Source organism: Diospyros lotus, chromosome 3 (assembly GCF_014633365.1).
Source record: "Diospyros lotus cultivar Yz01 chromosome 3, ASM1463336v1, whole genome shotgun sequence".
Classification (NCBI taxonomy): Eukaryota; Viridiplantae; Streptophyta; class Magnoliopsida; order Ericales; family Ebenaceae; genus Diospyros; species Diospyros lotus.
Genome location: NC_068340.1, coordinates 18016058 through 18033227, shown reverse-complemented (window position 1 = coordinate 18033227; position 17170 = coordinate 18016058). Strand labels below are relative to the sequence as shown.

Here is a 17170-nt window from a genome sequence, read left to right as displayed (position 1 = left end):
TAATTTATCAGATTCAATTTAATTTTTTTTCACTAATTTTTTCAAATTCACATCATTTCAATAAATCATAAATCACTTCAAATACCAAGATTAATAATTATTATTTATTCTTAAAATACTAAGATGCTTCAATACACATATTAATTATCATATTTTTAAAAAAAAAAAATTTGAATCGTTACATTTGTTATTAAGAAAATCATCTAATATTTTGTACTGTTAATCGTGTGACATATCAAGATTTTGAAATTTGATAGCTTCTTCTTGACAAAGCAAAGTGGTTATAATCATAAATCTGCCCTTCCTGTCCACACAGTTAGAGACTTTTATTTTGTAGTTTCCTACACGCACTACACAATAAATTTGACCAAAACAGAACAAGGAAAATCAAATTTTCAGCTGATACCTTCCTCTTTTTAGTCCTCCAGTGCTAGGGCAGCACCCCTTCCTGCACGGCTTCTTTCACAGCGTTCAAGAAGGTTGGCCATTGTTGCCTGCCGGAGGCTGTTCTTCCGGTGATTTGGTTATTTCAAGTTCCTCTTGTATGTTTACCGCTGGCCGCCAATTCAGTAATGACAGGCTCAGTAGGATTTACTAGAGCGACTTCCATTTTTGATATGTCTGCGTCTGTTGTTAGCACTTCAGATGCATTTACAACTACCGGCTTAGGGAACCGAATAGCGTCATCATTCCCAGAATGGTTGTCGTCTTCGTCAGTGTTTAGTTCAACATCATCGGTACTTTCATTGAGAGATGATTTTGCCTCTGCAATGTCTTGCAGTTTTTGAAGGGCTGCCTTAGCAGCATTTACAGCCCATCCTTCCTCGATGCTATCTCTGCAAAATAAAAATAAGAGAATTGCTCGAAGAGGAAGTACAGATCTATTTATCGAAGTCAGTAACTTCTCCAAGCATTCTAAGGTTAATGGCGCCCCAGCATTGAGGCACCATTAACCCACCCCAAAATTGTTTACTGTGCTCTCTAAAGCAAGTCGGTGTTCCCATGCTTTACCACTTAAACCATCCCTGTTTATCAAAATAATTTGAAAAAGGAAGAGGCTTTTAAAGCATGATTTGTAGCTTGCAAAAGAACAAGAGCGATTCCCTTTTTGCACGTTATCAGGTTAGCTAAGCAAGTTCAGTATTACCTTTTAGGATCCAACCCAGTAGAAAGAAATGTTGATTCCATCCGCGATATTAGGGTCAGTGAAGCATTCATTATGCTATCTGAAAAGTAGCCTCCTTGCCTTGCAATTTCCACCAGAAATTGCATGTCTAAAACAAACTACACTTAATACAAAAACTGTATTAGCAAAAAGGTACAGCACTAAAAATACGTATGTGAATGGATGTATGTACAACTGTGTGCATATGTACGTTACAGGTTCATCAAAGGTCAAATTAAATTAACCTATAAAATGTTTTAATATGTAATTACAAGAGGAAATCTACATGAACAAGGAGGGAAAAGAGAACATGCCCCTTTTTCATTGAATGCTAATGAGGCATCAAAGAATCCATCCTATCAATCAAGAACTTGCAAAATTACAAAGTTCAAATAAGAAGAAACTAGAGCAACAAGTTGGCGTCAGTGTTGATGAAAAGAAAAATAAGAGAAGTGGCTGCATAACAGCATAAAATGGACAATATTTACTGGCGCAAGAGATTTTCCTTTTAGACAACTAAAAAAATTAGGACCCCTTTGGTAGGACTTCCATCTTTATTTTCCAATTTTTATTTTCATTACTTCAAAAATGAAGCCGAAAAATGGCATTTGTCTACTTATTTTGGTTCTCAAAGTTTTCAAAAACTTCTCAAATTTTTTCAAAGAAAAATGTGTTTTTACAAATTTTATTTGTTTTCATTTTCTTCCTTCTTCCCCTCTCACAACCAGCAATTGGTGACCCTATGTCGGCAGTCACCGGGAAGTCACCAATGAATCCCAGACTTACAGTGTTGCACCAACCAGCTTCTTTTGGCCATAAATTCCAACACGGAGAGAGAGAGAGAGAGAGAGAGAACACATAAAGGCATTTCCGTAATTAGAAGAGTCTTGAACATAGCCAGTGGAGGAAGGAACGAGATCAAGCATTTATTAGAGCATGAACATATATGATACAATAAGAAAGAACAGAAAACACTGCAGAGACAAGGTACAGCAGAATTTTTTTTTCTTTCAGTACTCAGCAAACAACAATAATGTAAAATACCTGTTTGAAGTAGCCAGAAACTTGGACGGCTAAATCCTCTTTAATAATTGTCCACATTTCTTCATTATTTGAGATTGAAATGAATATGGTCTCCATCAGCTCCTTCATTAGCTTCAGGAACCAATCAACTTCAATAAAGTTGTCTTCTACAAGTTTTCCCAATTTCCTCAGCTCTAAAAACAACTCCTGGTCATGTTACTCCAACCAATACAATTCAGTAACTGATTTTGGTCCCTTCTCGTCTCAAATATAATCAAAGCAACAAAGAGAAATAGAGAACCAACTAACCTAGAGAAGCAAACATTATAAGATCTGTTATATAATGAGATGATTAAACAATAAAAAAGATTCTCATTTTGATGATGTATGAATTCAGCGGTCTTTCTTAAAGTGACTTAACAAGTTATGTTGCAGGTTTCTCTCTTGCCCCTTTTCTATACCGTTACAAAGTTTCGAAGTCATGCTTCACATGGTTGATCCAACTTCCAGGGTAACAGCAATAAGTTGAAATAACTCTTTTCTTTTTCTTTCTAACATAGCGCCAATACCCCCTTTCTCTTTTTCCGTGTTTCTCAGATTTATCTTTTTGCAAACATAAAACAAAATTATACATGTTCTTGCAGTTTTAAACCAATAAGAAAGCTCACTGTCAGCAAACAAGCATTTGGGAGAACCCAGGGTCTAAAAAGGGTGGTGTATAAATAAAGAGAGAGATAAAAGAAGAAAAAGAAAATAAACAGAGAAGAGAGAAAGAGAATAGAAGGCAGCACCTGATAAGAAAAATAAGAGAAAGGAGGAGATCAATCACGAATTCCCTGTTTATTTAATCAACATTTCTTAGATTTATTTTATTGCAAACATACAACAAAATTATACTTATTCTTGCAGTTTTAATCCCATAAGAAGGGTCAGCCTCAGTAAAACAAGCATTTGGGAGAATGTTTGTGGGTCTAACGAGGGTGGTGTCAACATCCGAACTTGCTGATGTCATGCTTCTATGTTATGCTGAAGATAAAAGCAACTAATCGTACATTTCCAATCCATAGATATTTTAATGTTAATTCAAAGAACTGCGGGCTGGGCTCTTCATATGGCACACAGTGCTACAATTTGGAACATGATTAAGTCCCAACAAAAGCTGAAACATTAAGGGAGCACAGGGTACACCAACATTAAAAAGTTTTTGCAAATTCTTTCTGCTAAGCTCATGAGTCATAAGCTTCAACATATAGACATACCTGAAAAACAATGGAAGGCATTACATTGTCAGATGTATCAAAGTTTCTCTCGCTGCCAATCCACATTTCTAGTGCAAGTCTACATCCACTGTCACAAATCACTCTATGTATAAATTGTTGGCAAAAATTAGCTCTGAGTTGATCAGAAACTTCTTGAATATATAGGACAGAGCTATCCACTTCAAAACTAAGATGATTGATGCCTTTGAAGATGCTTTTAACTGTGCTGGAGAAAAGTTGTACTAATGTTGATAAACTGGCTATTATAGAAACTTTTTGCTCAGATGACTCTGCCAAATTTACTTTTGGACCACCGTCAGCTAAACTATTTGATTTGGGGGTGAGCGCACTTTCAAGGATAGAAATATAATCTGTGAAGAGGTCCATAAGTCCTCTTAGGATAGGACCTTCCATTTGAATGGCAACTAGAGGAGAAATGTCTTCAACTATAGCCTGAAATGATAAGAAGTAAAAGTAACTTATTTCTGGCGGTTAAATATGGAAAACATATTTTATAGGGTTACAACTTAGAAAGGTGGCGGAATGTCAATTTTTACTTAGACCATGTTATGACTGTTAGCAGGCAAACTGTTCAGCAGGCCCCATTCTATTTGCTTTGAGGAAGTGAGGAAAAAATAGAAGAAGAAAAAAGGAAAGGAAAAAGGCACCAAAAAAGTATTGAATTATATCTTATTTCAGTTTTGATATGTTAAGTTACCACTACTCCCAAAAGTTTAAACTGTTAAGAAAGGGACCAAATCACATATACCAAGCTTTCCAACACTCCCCCTCACATGCAACTTGCACGTGAACCTTTGTGTAAGAACACATATAGAGCAAGAGTCCAAAAGCAAAATAAACACAGAAGAGGTGAACAAACAATAAGGCCTGAACCCAATAACCTCCTGGATCAAAAGCTCCCATACCAGTTTAAGTTACCACCTGCTCAAAAGCTTAAGCTATTAGGGAAGGAGCATAACAATGTGTCCTAAGTTTACAAAATCTTAGTTGTTTCATTACAAGTGATGTGTGCCACACTCCAACACTGGCCTCAGAACTAGGATAGGAGATTTGATTTCTTAGTCATTTTTATTGTTTAAAATCAAATGTCTAGCAAGATGAGCAAAGAATATGTGTAAACACAATCCCTTGCTATTATGAAAGGGACCAACAACATATGTTAAGCTTTCTAACATGTTAGAATTAGAAAAGCTTTCATTTTCAGTTTTCATTATTTTTAGAAATAAAAATAAAAAAATAGTGTTCGATCATTTCCAAAATTTTTGAGAACTTTTGGGGAAAAAAAATGACGGCAGAAAAAGTATTTTTCACAATTTCCATTTCATTTTCGTTTCCTTCCTCTCCCATCCCCCACTTGGCAACAATCATCACCAAAGCAAGTCGCCAGACTGAGTAGACTCCAGTGACTCTTGACAACCCCATCTAGGGGTCACCAGCAACTTCGCCAGAGACCAATGACTCCCACCAGCAGTGGAGAGGATAATGAGGAAGAAGAAGAAAGAATAAAAAAATCAGAAGCAGAACTGAAATCAAATCAAAATTATCAAACAACATGTTTTGTTTTGTTTTGTTTTGAGTAAAAATGAACACACACAAAATTAAAAAGTAAAAAATGAAACAGAAAATGAAATTTCTATTAACCACCCCTTAATTCTAATACAAGTGAAGCATTTCATCCTTCAACAATGAACTTAGAACCAGAATAATAGATTTGATTTATTTGTCATCTTTACAGTATCTTCTAGTAACGAGCTTTAAGAGTGTAATGGAGAGGAAAGATCACAAGTCTAGCAAAAATCTTTATACCTGCTAGAACAGATTGCTGGGCTAGGAAGTGCAATATTCAGCATTTGATGGAAAAAGTGGAACTACATTTGAATGGTCAGATTCCAAACAAAACCTATGCTAATCAAGTGACTCTATTATATTGAGCATGCAAACACCAGTCCTTTTCTGTTATGAATCTTTTAAATCATTGTCGGGTGAAATTTGGACCCATTCTTTTCTCTTCTTTCAATAAATAAATTCATTCTCATTACAGATAACATCTACTTTTGTTCCACATGTAGGTGCATAATATATGCCTTATGTGCAACAGTACCAATGAAGCAAGCTAGGTGCATCATAACCTAAGAGCAACACTTTTTCAACTCTAAACGAGTCCAAAAAGAAAAAGAACCAGATATACCTGCAACAGTGTTGCAAACTTCCGACCACTGTTAGTAAGAAGGCAATATTCCGGCCGTTGCCCAATTACCACAAAAGAACACTCTTTGCTTAAAATTACTGGTAGACAATATCTACTCACAATCCAAGTATCTGATGAAGTAAAGATACCAATGACTTTCTTAAAATGGTCTATATGAATCTGTAGAACCTCTTCCACGCAAGGACGAATATTCTTTACCAAATATGGCCGCAATACCATTATTTGAGTTTCTAACAAAGAGCAATATGATAATGCAGACTGCACAGCTTCCACCACTGTTATCAGGCGCCCGCTTATATCAGAAATTGATCGAGCATATTTATTGAAGCAGGCAGAAAACAACTCAATTTCTTCACAGGCCCACTGCACAAGCTCCAAAGAATCAGTAGTTTTTTCTCTGTATAAGGCTAAAAAGCTCTTTATAGCTTGCGAAATCATGGAAAATACAAATTTGGCAACTTCATGAATGTAAGCACCATTTGCTGATTTCAAGCTCTGCAAATCAAGTATCCCAGATGCAATTCGTGAATGGTAGTACTTAAGCAGCAACTGAGTAGCAAGATTAGGTTCACCAACCCTGCATAATCCACCTAAAGCTTTTTGTAATTCAGGAGCAGTCACCCTAGGGTTCATTGCCATTTGTTTCAGTTGATCTGAAATCAACACTTTCCTTTCTGATATTGCAGAGACATAAAATGTCAAGTCAACTGAGGGAAGATTCTCTTGCGACTCAATACCCCGTAAAATTCCAGCTTCCAGTTCTAGGACTTCCACGGCTTCATCAAATCTTTGTTCCAACAGAAGAATATCTACGTCTTCTATAAAATTCTCAATGTGATCCTTTAATATGCTTTGAGCAGATGGTTCAACACAAGTAGGTTTTTCAATTATAGATTCCACTGTTCCCTTTGACAGTACTTCTAGATAAGTACTATTACTATCTATAAGCTCTTTTACAAGTCTTTTTTGCCTCAAGATATGGTGGTCTAGTTGCATCAATTCATTTTTCATGCCTTCCACTCCTTCAAATATTCTGCATAAATAATGCAGTATTACTGTTTGATAATGAAGGATCATCAAAAAGATTGTAAGGAGATAAAAAAGTGAATATTTTGCATGTAACATAGCATACCACTGACTACTTGATAATCAGAAATTAGTGGAAGAATATAGGATCTAAAACAAAAATAAAATAGGAAGTCAATCAGCTGCCTAATACTGTATGCAGCCAGTACAACAGAAAGCCCCTCCTCCCCTCCCCCAAAAAAGAATTAAATAAATAAAAATAAAAGGAAAAGTTAGAAAATGTAGGGAACAAAAGGGATAAAATGAGATTAAGATAGAAGAAATAGAAGGTAAATGCTCCAAGAACTCAGAGAAGTATTCCTTTCTGAAACTCCTCCTTCAAATTCCAGCATACTAATTACAAAACATAACTAGGCAGGAATGAGTTATCCTAAATATGATTTAAATTAAAATAAAAATAATGGATGCTATTAGAACCAATGAAAGTGTCTTTAGCACAAATTTTCATAGGGGGAAATATCAAAGAAAGTAAGGGACACATATGCAAGGTGACAATTACAAATGCATATATATATATATATATATTCGATGTCGCATAAAGACAAAAGAATATTGAACAATGTAATAAAATATTTATTAAAAAAATAATGAAATACAACTTCCAAAAACAGAAGAAATGAAATTTGAGGCCAGGATCACATCCTCCCTTTTCCCCTTGAAGTTCTATACCTTAATCCATAAGTTACCTGACAAAGACTGAAGAATTGACAAAGATGTTCTTGTGAAACTCTTCATCTGACTCCCTCTTTAGTTCAAGAAGTTCCGAACAGAGGTGCTTAATTCCCTATAGGAGCAAAAACATGAAAATAGTAAATACACGTTGCAACAAAAATGTGGACAACATGACATAACATTTCTAAAATATTGCACAGAAGACAATGCGAAGATGAAAAATCTAGGAACAAGGTGGTTAACCACTTAACAATTGCAATCATCTATGAGGCCGCAAGTCCAATGAAAAGCAAGGAATTTCCAAAAATTAACATAAAATTAAAGTGAAAGTGAAAATGTATATTGATAAAGGAAGGCTGCATGGTAGCATACAGAGGCATATAAATGATATCCAGATTCAGCTTTGCTCCGTTTCTAATCATCTAAGAGAAGATTCATCCAAAATTAAAAATTTAATGTTTGAAAAAGGAAGCAGTCTTTAGACCCTATCATACTTTTAATAGAGGCAAAGAATTCAAAAGCAATTATGTTCTGCGTTAAAGATGTCAGGAATATTCAGTTTTCAAGGATCTAGCCTGCAACAATTCAAGTCATACATCCTTCTGGTACCAAATGTTTCATAGGAAAGGTAAACCTGAGTCCTTCAGCAATCTATCAGGCGGTGCACATCCAGTATAATTTACTAACACATTCAGGCAAGCTTTCCTATAACTTACTTACTATAACGCTTTAGAATTTGGCAAATTCATCATAACAGACATCATTAGTGAAGTATGTGAAAATTAAGTACGGCAGTCTGGTGATCAGAACTCTATTATGGATGATGTATTACGATGCAAACTTACAAAAATGGGGCTCATCTGCACTTTTTTATTCGTCTACATAGACAAAATTCAAATTCATTTCTCCCTAAAATTCTCCTACATAAGCATGTCACGGCATTGCCTAATTCCGTCCTCCATAAACCTCTTGCTACAAATTTCTCCTGCGTAAGAAGTAGTACCTTGGCGGTCATGGACTGGAGGTCGGTATCGTCGTCGGCATCGCTAGACACGGAGGAAGCGCCGGGAGTAGTATGGCCATCGGAGGCGTAGCAGCCGAGCGTGGGCTGGTGATCTCGGAACCGAAATCTTGACGCTGAAGGAGAAGACGAGGAGGGCTCCATGGAGATGTCGAGGCGGAATGGCTCCAATTTGAAGCATGTTGAGGTGAATTCAATACAAAATGCGCATCTAAGCGTAGGGCTTGGAGCATGCTGTCGTCGTTTTCGTCACGTTCTCCTCTCCCAGCTTCGGTTTCTTCGTGTAGTGTAGTAACAGTACGCACCTAGCACAGTGATTGTCTCTCTCTCTCTCTCTCTCTCTCTCTCTCTCTCTCTCTCTCTCTCTATATATATATATATATATCGAATAAATTTTCAGAAATATTTTTAAACCAAATGATTTAAAAAAGCTTCTTTGTAAGGTGTTTGAGTGAAAAATTTAAGCTTTATGCTTCATCAATAAACATTTTTAAACTATAAAAATCCCCATACAAATGGTGTGAACCCTCAGCAACATTTTATTTTCAATTTTGTAGACCATTGATTTTCTTTTTCAAGAACACACTATGAAACTGCGTTCCAATTCCATGGCCATTATTAACACCAGGACTGGACTGGACTGGACAGGGCAGGACATGCTGTACGAAAGCAAAAATAATATAGTGTAGAAAGGAGCATATGAATCATATAATTTCTTTCTTCTCTTTTCCATTGAAAAATGTTTTAGCTCCCAGGAGGCAGGAGGAGAGCAAAGTAAGTGTGCGTGCGTGTGTCTGATTTGTACCCAACACAAGTTTGTATACAAGCCGGCAAAAACTATTGTCTATGTCTATGTCTGTCAGCAGACAAACAAGCCAGAATTGTTCACTAGAATACAAAAGGAGGCCGGGAGGCAGGCAGTTCGTTCAAGAAGATGGCCGATGTCTGCCAGCTGTTGCCTGTTGGAGTCGAGTAGAGGATTCAAAAAGAGACAAGAGGGGGGTCATCTGAACTGAATGGTTCAACCGGCGCAGTCTCTTCAAGAATTGTCGCGGCCTCAAAGCACTCGGCAGCTTCCAGTGCCAATGCAGCCCCCTCGTCTTTGTAAGCCAGGCCGAGGTTATACCAAGCAGAACTGTTCATCCTGTCCAGCCGTAGCGCTTCTGTCAGAAGGCTTCTGACAATAGCCGGAGAATGACCACCCAGCTGCCTGAGAGCCATTGCCATGCAGATCAGGCTAGGAACATGGGCGGGTTCAACATCTAAGGCATGCAAAAAAGCTTTCGCGGCTTCCATGTGGAGGCCCTTCGCTTGGTAAAGGGACCCTGCAAAATCTTCGAGTGAAGTTAATATCCTAACTTAAACTGGATATATTCACATAATGGGCCATTGATTTTCTGGTTGAAGACCCAAATAAAAACACTTCCAAATTCCTTTTTCTTTCCCTAACTCTGCTGAAATTTCTGTTATTTGTTTCTTTCTTCCTTCCTTTCCTTTGCGGGAAAGTTGGAGAGGGGGCCTTAAAGCAACTTGCTCTTACACAATAAATCCCGACCAGAGTTCTATTAAAATGGTACAATGGTATACAAGGTGGTGAGGGAGCAGATGAATGTACCTGCGACATGCCACGTAGAAGCAGAATAATGGCTAATCACTTCACATTTGGAAAGACAGATCTCAGCATCACGCCACTGTGACAAGCTTATGTAGACACGAGCCAGATCATGCCAAGTTTCCAATTCCAGAATGCTATTGTGGTCGCCATTATTTCCCTGTAAAAATTGTAAGCAACATAAACAGGTGCAAAAACTTTCTTCCCTAAAAGAAGGTTTTAATGCACTTAACAAAAATAAAAAAGAGATTTAAGGTAACAGGAAGAAGAGACCCACAAAGGGCCAAAAATGTCCGAGTCAGTTTTGAAACAAAAGAAGATTGACGCCTAGGGTCAGACTACACGTGTTTCAAATTGTTTGTGCAAGTTAGATGCAAAAGAAGATCGGCACTTAAAGTCTGCCTACACATGTTTCAAATTGTCTGCACAAGTTAGAAGCAAACAAAAAAGACTGACACTTAGGATCTGCCTGCACGTGCTTGAAATTCTCTTCACTTTTGTTACACCGTGTAATGCAATTTTGGTATGCACAACAGTGTTAGTGGTAATGCCATACAGCTGCATCCATTAGATGGTGAAGTCAAAAAAGAGAGGAAGAAATGGCTACTATTTGGCGTGGATATGACAAACCATAGTAATACATAATTGGTACAAGAAACTGCTTATTCCGTTCCCCCAAAGATACCGGTACCAGAAGCAACGTCCAACATCCCTCCCAAATTTGAGTTGGAACTTGTCCTTGCGATTGCAGGGAAAAGGAAAAAAAACACACACACACACAATAAAAAAATAAACAAATAAAAAGTTAAAAATTATTAATTACACATTATATTATTTGATTAATTATATAATTGAAAATAAAAAATAATAACTTCAATAAATCCATATATCCTTAAACATTTATATTTGTAGTTTTATATGGTTTACCATTTATTTAATACTTAAAATCAACAGTATAATTACTTCTACTTAATGCAGAATAATAGAGATATTTTATTTCTTTATACATTGATTTAAAGGTACTGTAATATTATTATGTTAAATCTCTTGTCTGGGCAATGCTCTTGGCAATAGTAATGATTTTATGTGCTTCCATAATGTGATTTTGCATAAAAAAATTATTATGCGGTACATATATTTTTATAATATATACTATTAATTTATTATAAAAATATATCCAAATGGGTACCCAATATCGTCCGGTACCACTACCATAGTATACCAATGACAAATCTGATACCTGTCTGGGACGATATTCTTATATACAACTATGAGACAAACAGTGTTCTGCATTCTGTAACTGAACCATCATCCCCACTAAACAAAACAACTAGATGTGATCTACACTAGGCAATGGTCTGCAGTGATAAGCCAACAGATCCCATCTAAAGCATGGTCACATCTTTCTCAAGTAGATTTTTCCCTAAACATAGAGGATGGGGTGGAAAAAATCCACTAGCCTCCAGATTAGATGATTCATTTGTTAAAAAGAAAGTAATTCAGCTAGCAATGAGAAAACCTCTTGGTTGGCATACCTTCAAATGCTTCTTTGCAGATCCAAAGCTTTTGTTCATAACTTGAAGAACTGCGAGAAGCTCTGCGTACGTTTTGATAGCATTCTTTAACTGACCCTGAGCAATTTGAAGTTTAGCTTTAGTTCGCAACAATTCTCCTTGATCCCATTTGCCAGTCTGATCTAAAGCAGCATTTATGACGGTTTCAGCGTCCAAAAACCGTTTCTGAGCAGATAATATACGAGCCAGCAATATCCACCCTTTAAGATTAGCACCAGCTTCCAACTTCAGTAAGCGTTTAGCATAATAAAGTGCAGCGTCCAATTTTCTCTGCTCAGCATTTTCCAGGCTGAGATGGTAAACAATGTTGGGGTCCTTCATTCTTGTTATTCTTGCTGCTTCTTCCAAGGATTGAAGTGCCTCATATTCTTTATTGACCCTCTCATTATCAGCCAAAATTGATCTAGAATGAGCTGAAAGTGAGATCCCCAGAAGACAGTTGGCAGTGCCTACCATCTGATTGCATCTTCTTGGCAACCTTCCAATGGCTCTGCCAGCAAAACTTGTCCCTTCTTCTGCATACTTGGGGTTTTCCCCACAAATCTTGGAAGCCAGTAATAAAGCCGGAACACAATATGGGTCCTCTGAACTCTTCAGCAATTTCCTCAGCAAATTCAAAGCATCCAAATCCTCTCCAACTCCGTAATAACAGAGAGCAAGTTTGAGATAAGTTTCTTTACGGTCCATGATCCCTGGAAGTAATTCTTCCATTTGATTAGCTAATGCCCTTAGTTCTCCTGATATGGATAGAGCATATGAAAGGTGATCCATTATTGATGGGTCCCAGTCAATTCTTTTGAGAGAAACTTTTCTTGACAGAATCATCAATAGAAGAATAGCTTCTTCTATATTGTTTTTAGGTACAAACGAACCATCCATTTGGAAACGAAGATCTGGAGGGTTAGCTTCCCCTCCACTGTACAAAAGAAAAACAGCAAACTCTTTTTGAATCTTTGCTGTAGTTTGTGCTTCAAGGTTCCACTGATGAAGAAGGGCCCGCCGGTATGCCAAGATTGCTTCAGATGGAGAATCAGAAAGTTTCCATAATTCAGGAAGCAACTCAATAGCCTTGTTTAGAGTCTCCTGCAATTTACAGTCAGGAACAAGGTTTTCATGCAAGCCTTCTGGAAATGAAGATTCAACGATGTCCAGAATAACTGTGCATGATTGAGCAGCTTCTGCAAAAATAAATAGGAGAATATATTAGCCAAAACAATGAGAATTTTCTTTGCTTGCTATCATTTGTAAGACCGCATCAAGGTTCTACACTAAGTCCATACTTATTTGCTTTATTAATGGATGAACTCACTAAACACATTCAGACAGAGATGCCATGGTGTATGCTATTTGCCGATAACATAGTGTTGGTAGATGAAACAAAAGAGGGAGTGAACACTAAACTTGAGTTGTGGAGAAACAATTTAGAATCTAAGAGATTTAAATTAAGTAGAATTAAAACAGAATATATGGAATGTAAATTTAGTAAGAATGCAAGAGTGGAGGATGTTATAATAAAATTGGAAGACCAAATCATACAAAGAAAAAACCATTTTCGATATTTGGGATTAGTGATTCAAAAAGATGGAGAAATTCATGAGGATGTCACGCATAGAATTAAGGTAGGTTGGCTAAAATGGAAAAATGCATCGAGGGTATTATGTGATGGTAAAATCCCATTAAAACTGAAAGGAAAATTCTATAGGACAGCTATAGACTAGTTTTGTTATATGGCTCAGAATGTTGGGCAGTCAAATACCAGCATGAGCAAAAGACGAGTGTAACAGAGATGAGGATACTAAGATGGATGTGCGGCCATACAAGAAAAAATAAAATTAGAAATCAGGTTATTTATAATAAGGTAAGAGTAGTGCCAATCGAGGAGAAGATGAAAGAGACTAGACTAAGATGGTTTGGTTATGTGAAAAGAAGACCAAGAGACGCTCATGTGAGAAGAGTTGATGAAATAAAATAATTAGTCAAAAAAAGAGGTAGAGGCAGATCCAAGAAGACTTTGGGAGAGATATTCAAGTTTGATATAAAGTGTATGAGCCTAAATGAAGATATGACAAAAGACAGAAATGCACGAAAATCTAGAATTTATGTAGCCGACCCCACATAGTGGGATAAAAGCTGGATATGTTGTTGTTTTATCATTTGTAAATCCTGTACACCTTACCACCAAGCAAAGGAACTCAGTGGAATAAATTCAGACTTTAACTGTGGGATTTGCTACATAATAGTCAGATCATAACCGGTAAAAGAAACTCAGGGGAATAATAGTTAAGAACAAAAGCAAATAGATGCGAGAAAAGCCAACATACGTAAACCATGGGAGACAACTGGAAAGACGATTGTAAAAATAAGAGCAGCCTATCCATAGCATAAGAAGAGTACCTTTACACCTCCCAAGAGCCTGTAATGACTTCACTTTAAGAAACATTGCTTCCAATATTAAACTAACAGCGTGTATAGACATAGGTAGGGGGGTGGCATCACTTTGTGAACGTCTCCTATGTCGTTCCCCTTGTCTAGCGAGGGTGAGTTTCAACTTTGGAGTCACTGCAGCAATATCTATGCCTTCAAATACATGTAAGGCAGCTTCAATGTTTCCCTTCTGATATTCATATCGTCCCAACAATGCTCTTGCTTCCTGGAAAAAGATTGATAAACGTGTCGAGAAGAATGAGAACAATCAAAACAAGAATGCTCATTGGCTCCTTTTCAAAGTCCACAACAAATGAAGGCATAAGTAAGATGTAAAGGCGACACCAAGTGGTGAGCCTCTTAGATAGTCTGCTATGCTACCAATGAACAATGATGCAATAGATCAGTAAATCTTTGCAGTGAAAGTGCATAGAGACAAACCTCGTAATTCAAAGAACCACTCTCCCGCAGAGAGGATTCAGCTTCCTCAACGTTGCCAGTGTCTAGCTTTCGTTCAATCTCACCCACCTGAGACAAGCCACTCCCTTTATAATCCTTGTTTGAAATGGATTCAGATTGAGCCATTTCATCTAATTTTGATTGCTCTCCTGAGGAAATACATTTCATGATCTTCCCAAACTTGTGAGCTATCCGAGCCCTCCTCCCCTCGTGGATCCTATTCCGACTCGTCATGATGCTTCACTCCACTTGTAATCCTTCAGCCGCAAAAATAGAAAATCAGAACGACAAAAGAAAATCAGAATCTTTCCTGCAAGCTCTCCATCATATTTCTCATCAAATTCTCAATTCCGAACTGACAACTAAACCAATCCCAAAATCATGGCAAAACCCCTTCAAACCAAAAATTTTACAAAAATTCAACACAACGGAGCAACGAAATCCGAATAAATTAAGTAACAATACGTGAAAACGATAAGAACGTTTAAACCCCAAAACACCCACACTGGATTATCAGACTTCCAAGTTTACACTCGAAATTGAAATTCGAATTGTTATTTCAGAAACCCATTTCAGCAGCCCAACTATGCCAATTCCCAATCGAGAAACACTTCAAACTATAATTCCAACCCGCCTAAAAAACCCAAAAGATCAATGAACTCTGGAAGTTAACACAATAAAAAGAATCAAAATCGAAATTGTAAACACCGGAAACTGATAGGAAGATAACACCCATCACACCAAGCAATTCAATTAAGAACAAAAAGAATCTACTTTGTATAATTCCGACAAGGAGGGAAGCAGAAGCAACGAATCCGCAAGAAATCAACACGGCGAAGCATTTCTTTCTGAGCCAAAGATTGATTTGAAAATCCCTTTGATCAACCGAGAATCCGGAAAGGGCTTCCAGGAACCTTTTCTTTATCTCTTTTCGTTTCTTTTCCAATGAATTCTCCTTTTGCTTTTCCTGTGCGTTGGCAGCTTGGGATTCTGAATTATATCAAACGGGTCTGCTTCAAAACTGGGTGCTCAGATTTTGGGTTTTGAGCACGGAATTTGAATTGAATCGTGGGAGAGAAGCTCGGACTCGGAGAGTACAGGGGGTAAGCGATGATATCACAGCGTCCCGGGGGGGAGGGGGGTTGTCAATGGGGGCAATTTTAGCAAGTCATGGGGCGGAATTTGAGAAAGGGAATTCTTTCTGGGGCCCATTGGGAATTTTGCCAAACATCTGAGGCCACGTCTCTGCCACGTGGCGTGCGTTCCAATTTCCTCAATTGTGTTGGCGTTCCCATATGCACTGACAAACATTTCCTTTCTCTTTCCAATTCCCTTTAATATCTTTTTTCCTTGCAAATTTAAACTCATGAAAAATTATTTGATATATACTTAAAAGCGATCGCTTAACACCTAACAACAATATTAGTTTATATCAAGTAATATAATAATAAATATAAATTCAAGTATTGATCTCTGAGGAACTAATTTATTTAACTATTAAAATTATCTTAAAATTATTAACTATTGAAAATTAAATTTAATTAATTAATTAAAATAATAAAATAAAATTGAGTTAGACAGCAACTCAAATAAAAGAAATTAATACATTTTAATATCTAAAATAACCTAATTATGTAATACAATTTATAAATTTTTATCTGAATGAATTGATAAATTGAATATGTTATGATAAAATTTTCTAATGCATTTATTACCTTATCTATAGGTTATAACGAGCCTATTTCCATTTAGTAATTTTATATATTTCTATGAAAGTTTAATTAAATAAAAATATATTATGATTTGTGAAATTCTTAACTTATAATAAGATTTGTGGGTCACTTTATCCCTAAAAGTTGCATAAAAAAATTAAATTTTATCTTTAGTCAGTTTTACTTTATAGTGTATGATATTTATTATGTAATTCTCAACTTATCTTCTTTTAATCTCAAGATTAGGCATTAAATCATGTAAATGGTGATCAATCATTTATAAATATTAAATTTAAAATCACACAACTCAACATAACTCAAATTATTCAATTACATAAAATCATAAAAAAAAAAAAGAACAATCATGATTTTGGCCATAACATGACCTATAACTTAATAAACTAGTTCACGACAAAATTAATTTTATCTTAAAAAATGACCTTATTAGAAGAGATGACACGTCATTTATAATTCTCAAACTCTTATTGATTCACGTATAATATGAGAGTGTTCACCCGAACCTTTTATGTTGAAATAATTATATAAATTTTTTGCTAATGACACTATTTAATACAATCAAAAGTCAAAGTGAGTTGCAACTAACACAAAATATCATTTGCTTTTAGTTTGATACATGTTGTGTTGATTAATATCAAATAACATTAACCTCACAAATTTCTCTTGAAAAAAATTCCTCATGGGTGTTGGGAACTTTAAATCTCTCATTGAATGCGAGATAAAAGTTTTAATTGGGTTTCTTCATTTTTTCACAAATTTTCTTTAAAAAAAAAAAAGAAAAATCTATAAAATCAATAACAAGTGATATTGAATGCATATGAAATGGAATAATAGGTATAGGTTGGGCTGAACATAACATGATCGGCTTTTAACCATAACAATTACAACTTACCTTTACCTTACCTCCACATGAAA

General features: G+C 36.2%; 2 protein-coding genes across 3 annotated transcripts; both read right to left on the bottom strand.

Annotated features, from left to right (window-relative positions):
- Positions 1 to 269: 269 nt before the first annotated feature.
- On the bottom strand, positions 270 to 8770 carry LOC127797724 (exocyst complex component EXO84B-like). The gene is made up of 7 exons (XM_052330850.1): positions 8439 to 8770; positions 7450 to 7547; positions 5657 to 6710; positions 3448 to 3900; positions 2210 to 2395; positions 1148 to 1284; positions 270 to 836 (listed from the first exon to the last, which is right to left on the bottom strand). The coding sequence occupies exons 1-7, from the start codon at positions 8598 to 8600 to the stop codon at positions 530 to 532; spliced, it is 2397 nt and encodes a 798-aa protein (XP_052186810.1). The 5' UTR covers positions 8601 to 8770; the 3' UTR covers positions 270 to 529.
- Positions 8771 to 9156: 386 nt separating this feature from the next.
- LOC127797725 (protein NPGR2-like) lies at positions 9157 to 15664 on the bottom strand. 2 transcript variants are annotated; one of them, XM_052330851.1, is made up of 6 exons: positions 15300 to 15664; positions 14508 to 14782; positions 14037 to 14292; positions 11604 to 12820; positions 10072 to 10228; positions 9157 to 9790 (listed from the first exon to the last, which is right to left on the bottom strand). In XM_052330851.1, the coding sequence occupies exons 2-6, from the start codon at positions 14757 to 14759 to the stop codon at positions 9438 to 9440; spliced, it is 2235 nt and encodes a 744-aa protein (XP_052186811.1). In that variant the 5' UTR covers positions 14760 to 14782; positions 15300 to 15664; the 3' UTR covers positions 9157 to 9437. The 2 variants fall into 2 exon arrangements, with proteins under 2 accessions (XP_052186811.1, XP_052186812.1); XM_052330852.1 differs by having other exon boundaries at positions 9157 to 9781.
- Between the last annotated feature and the right edge of the window lie 1506 nt (positions 15665 to 17170).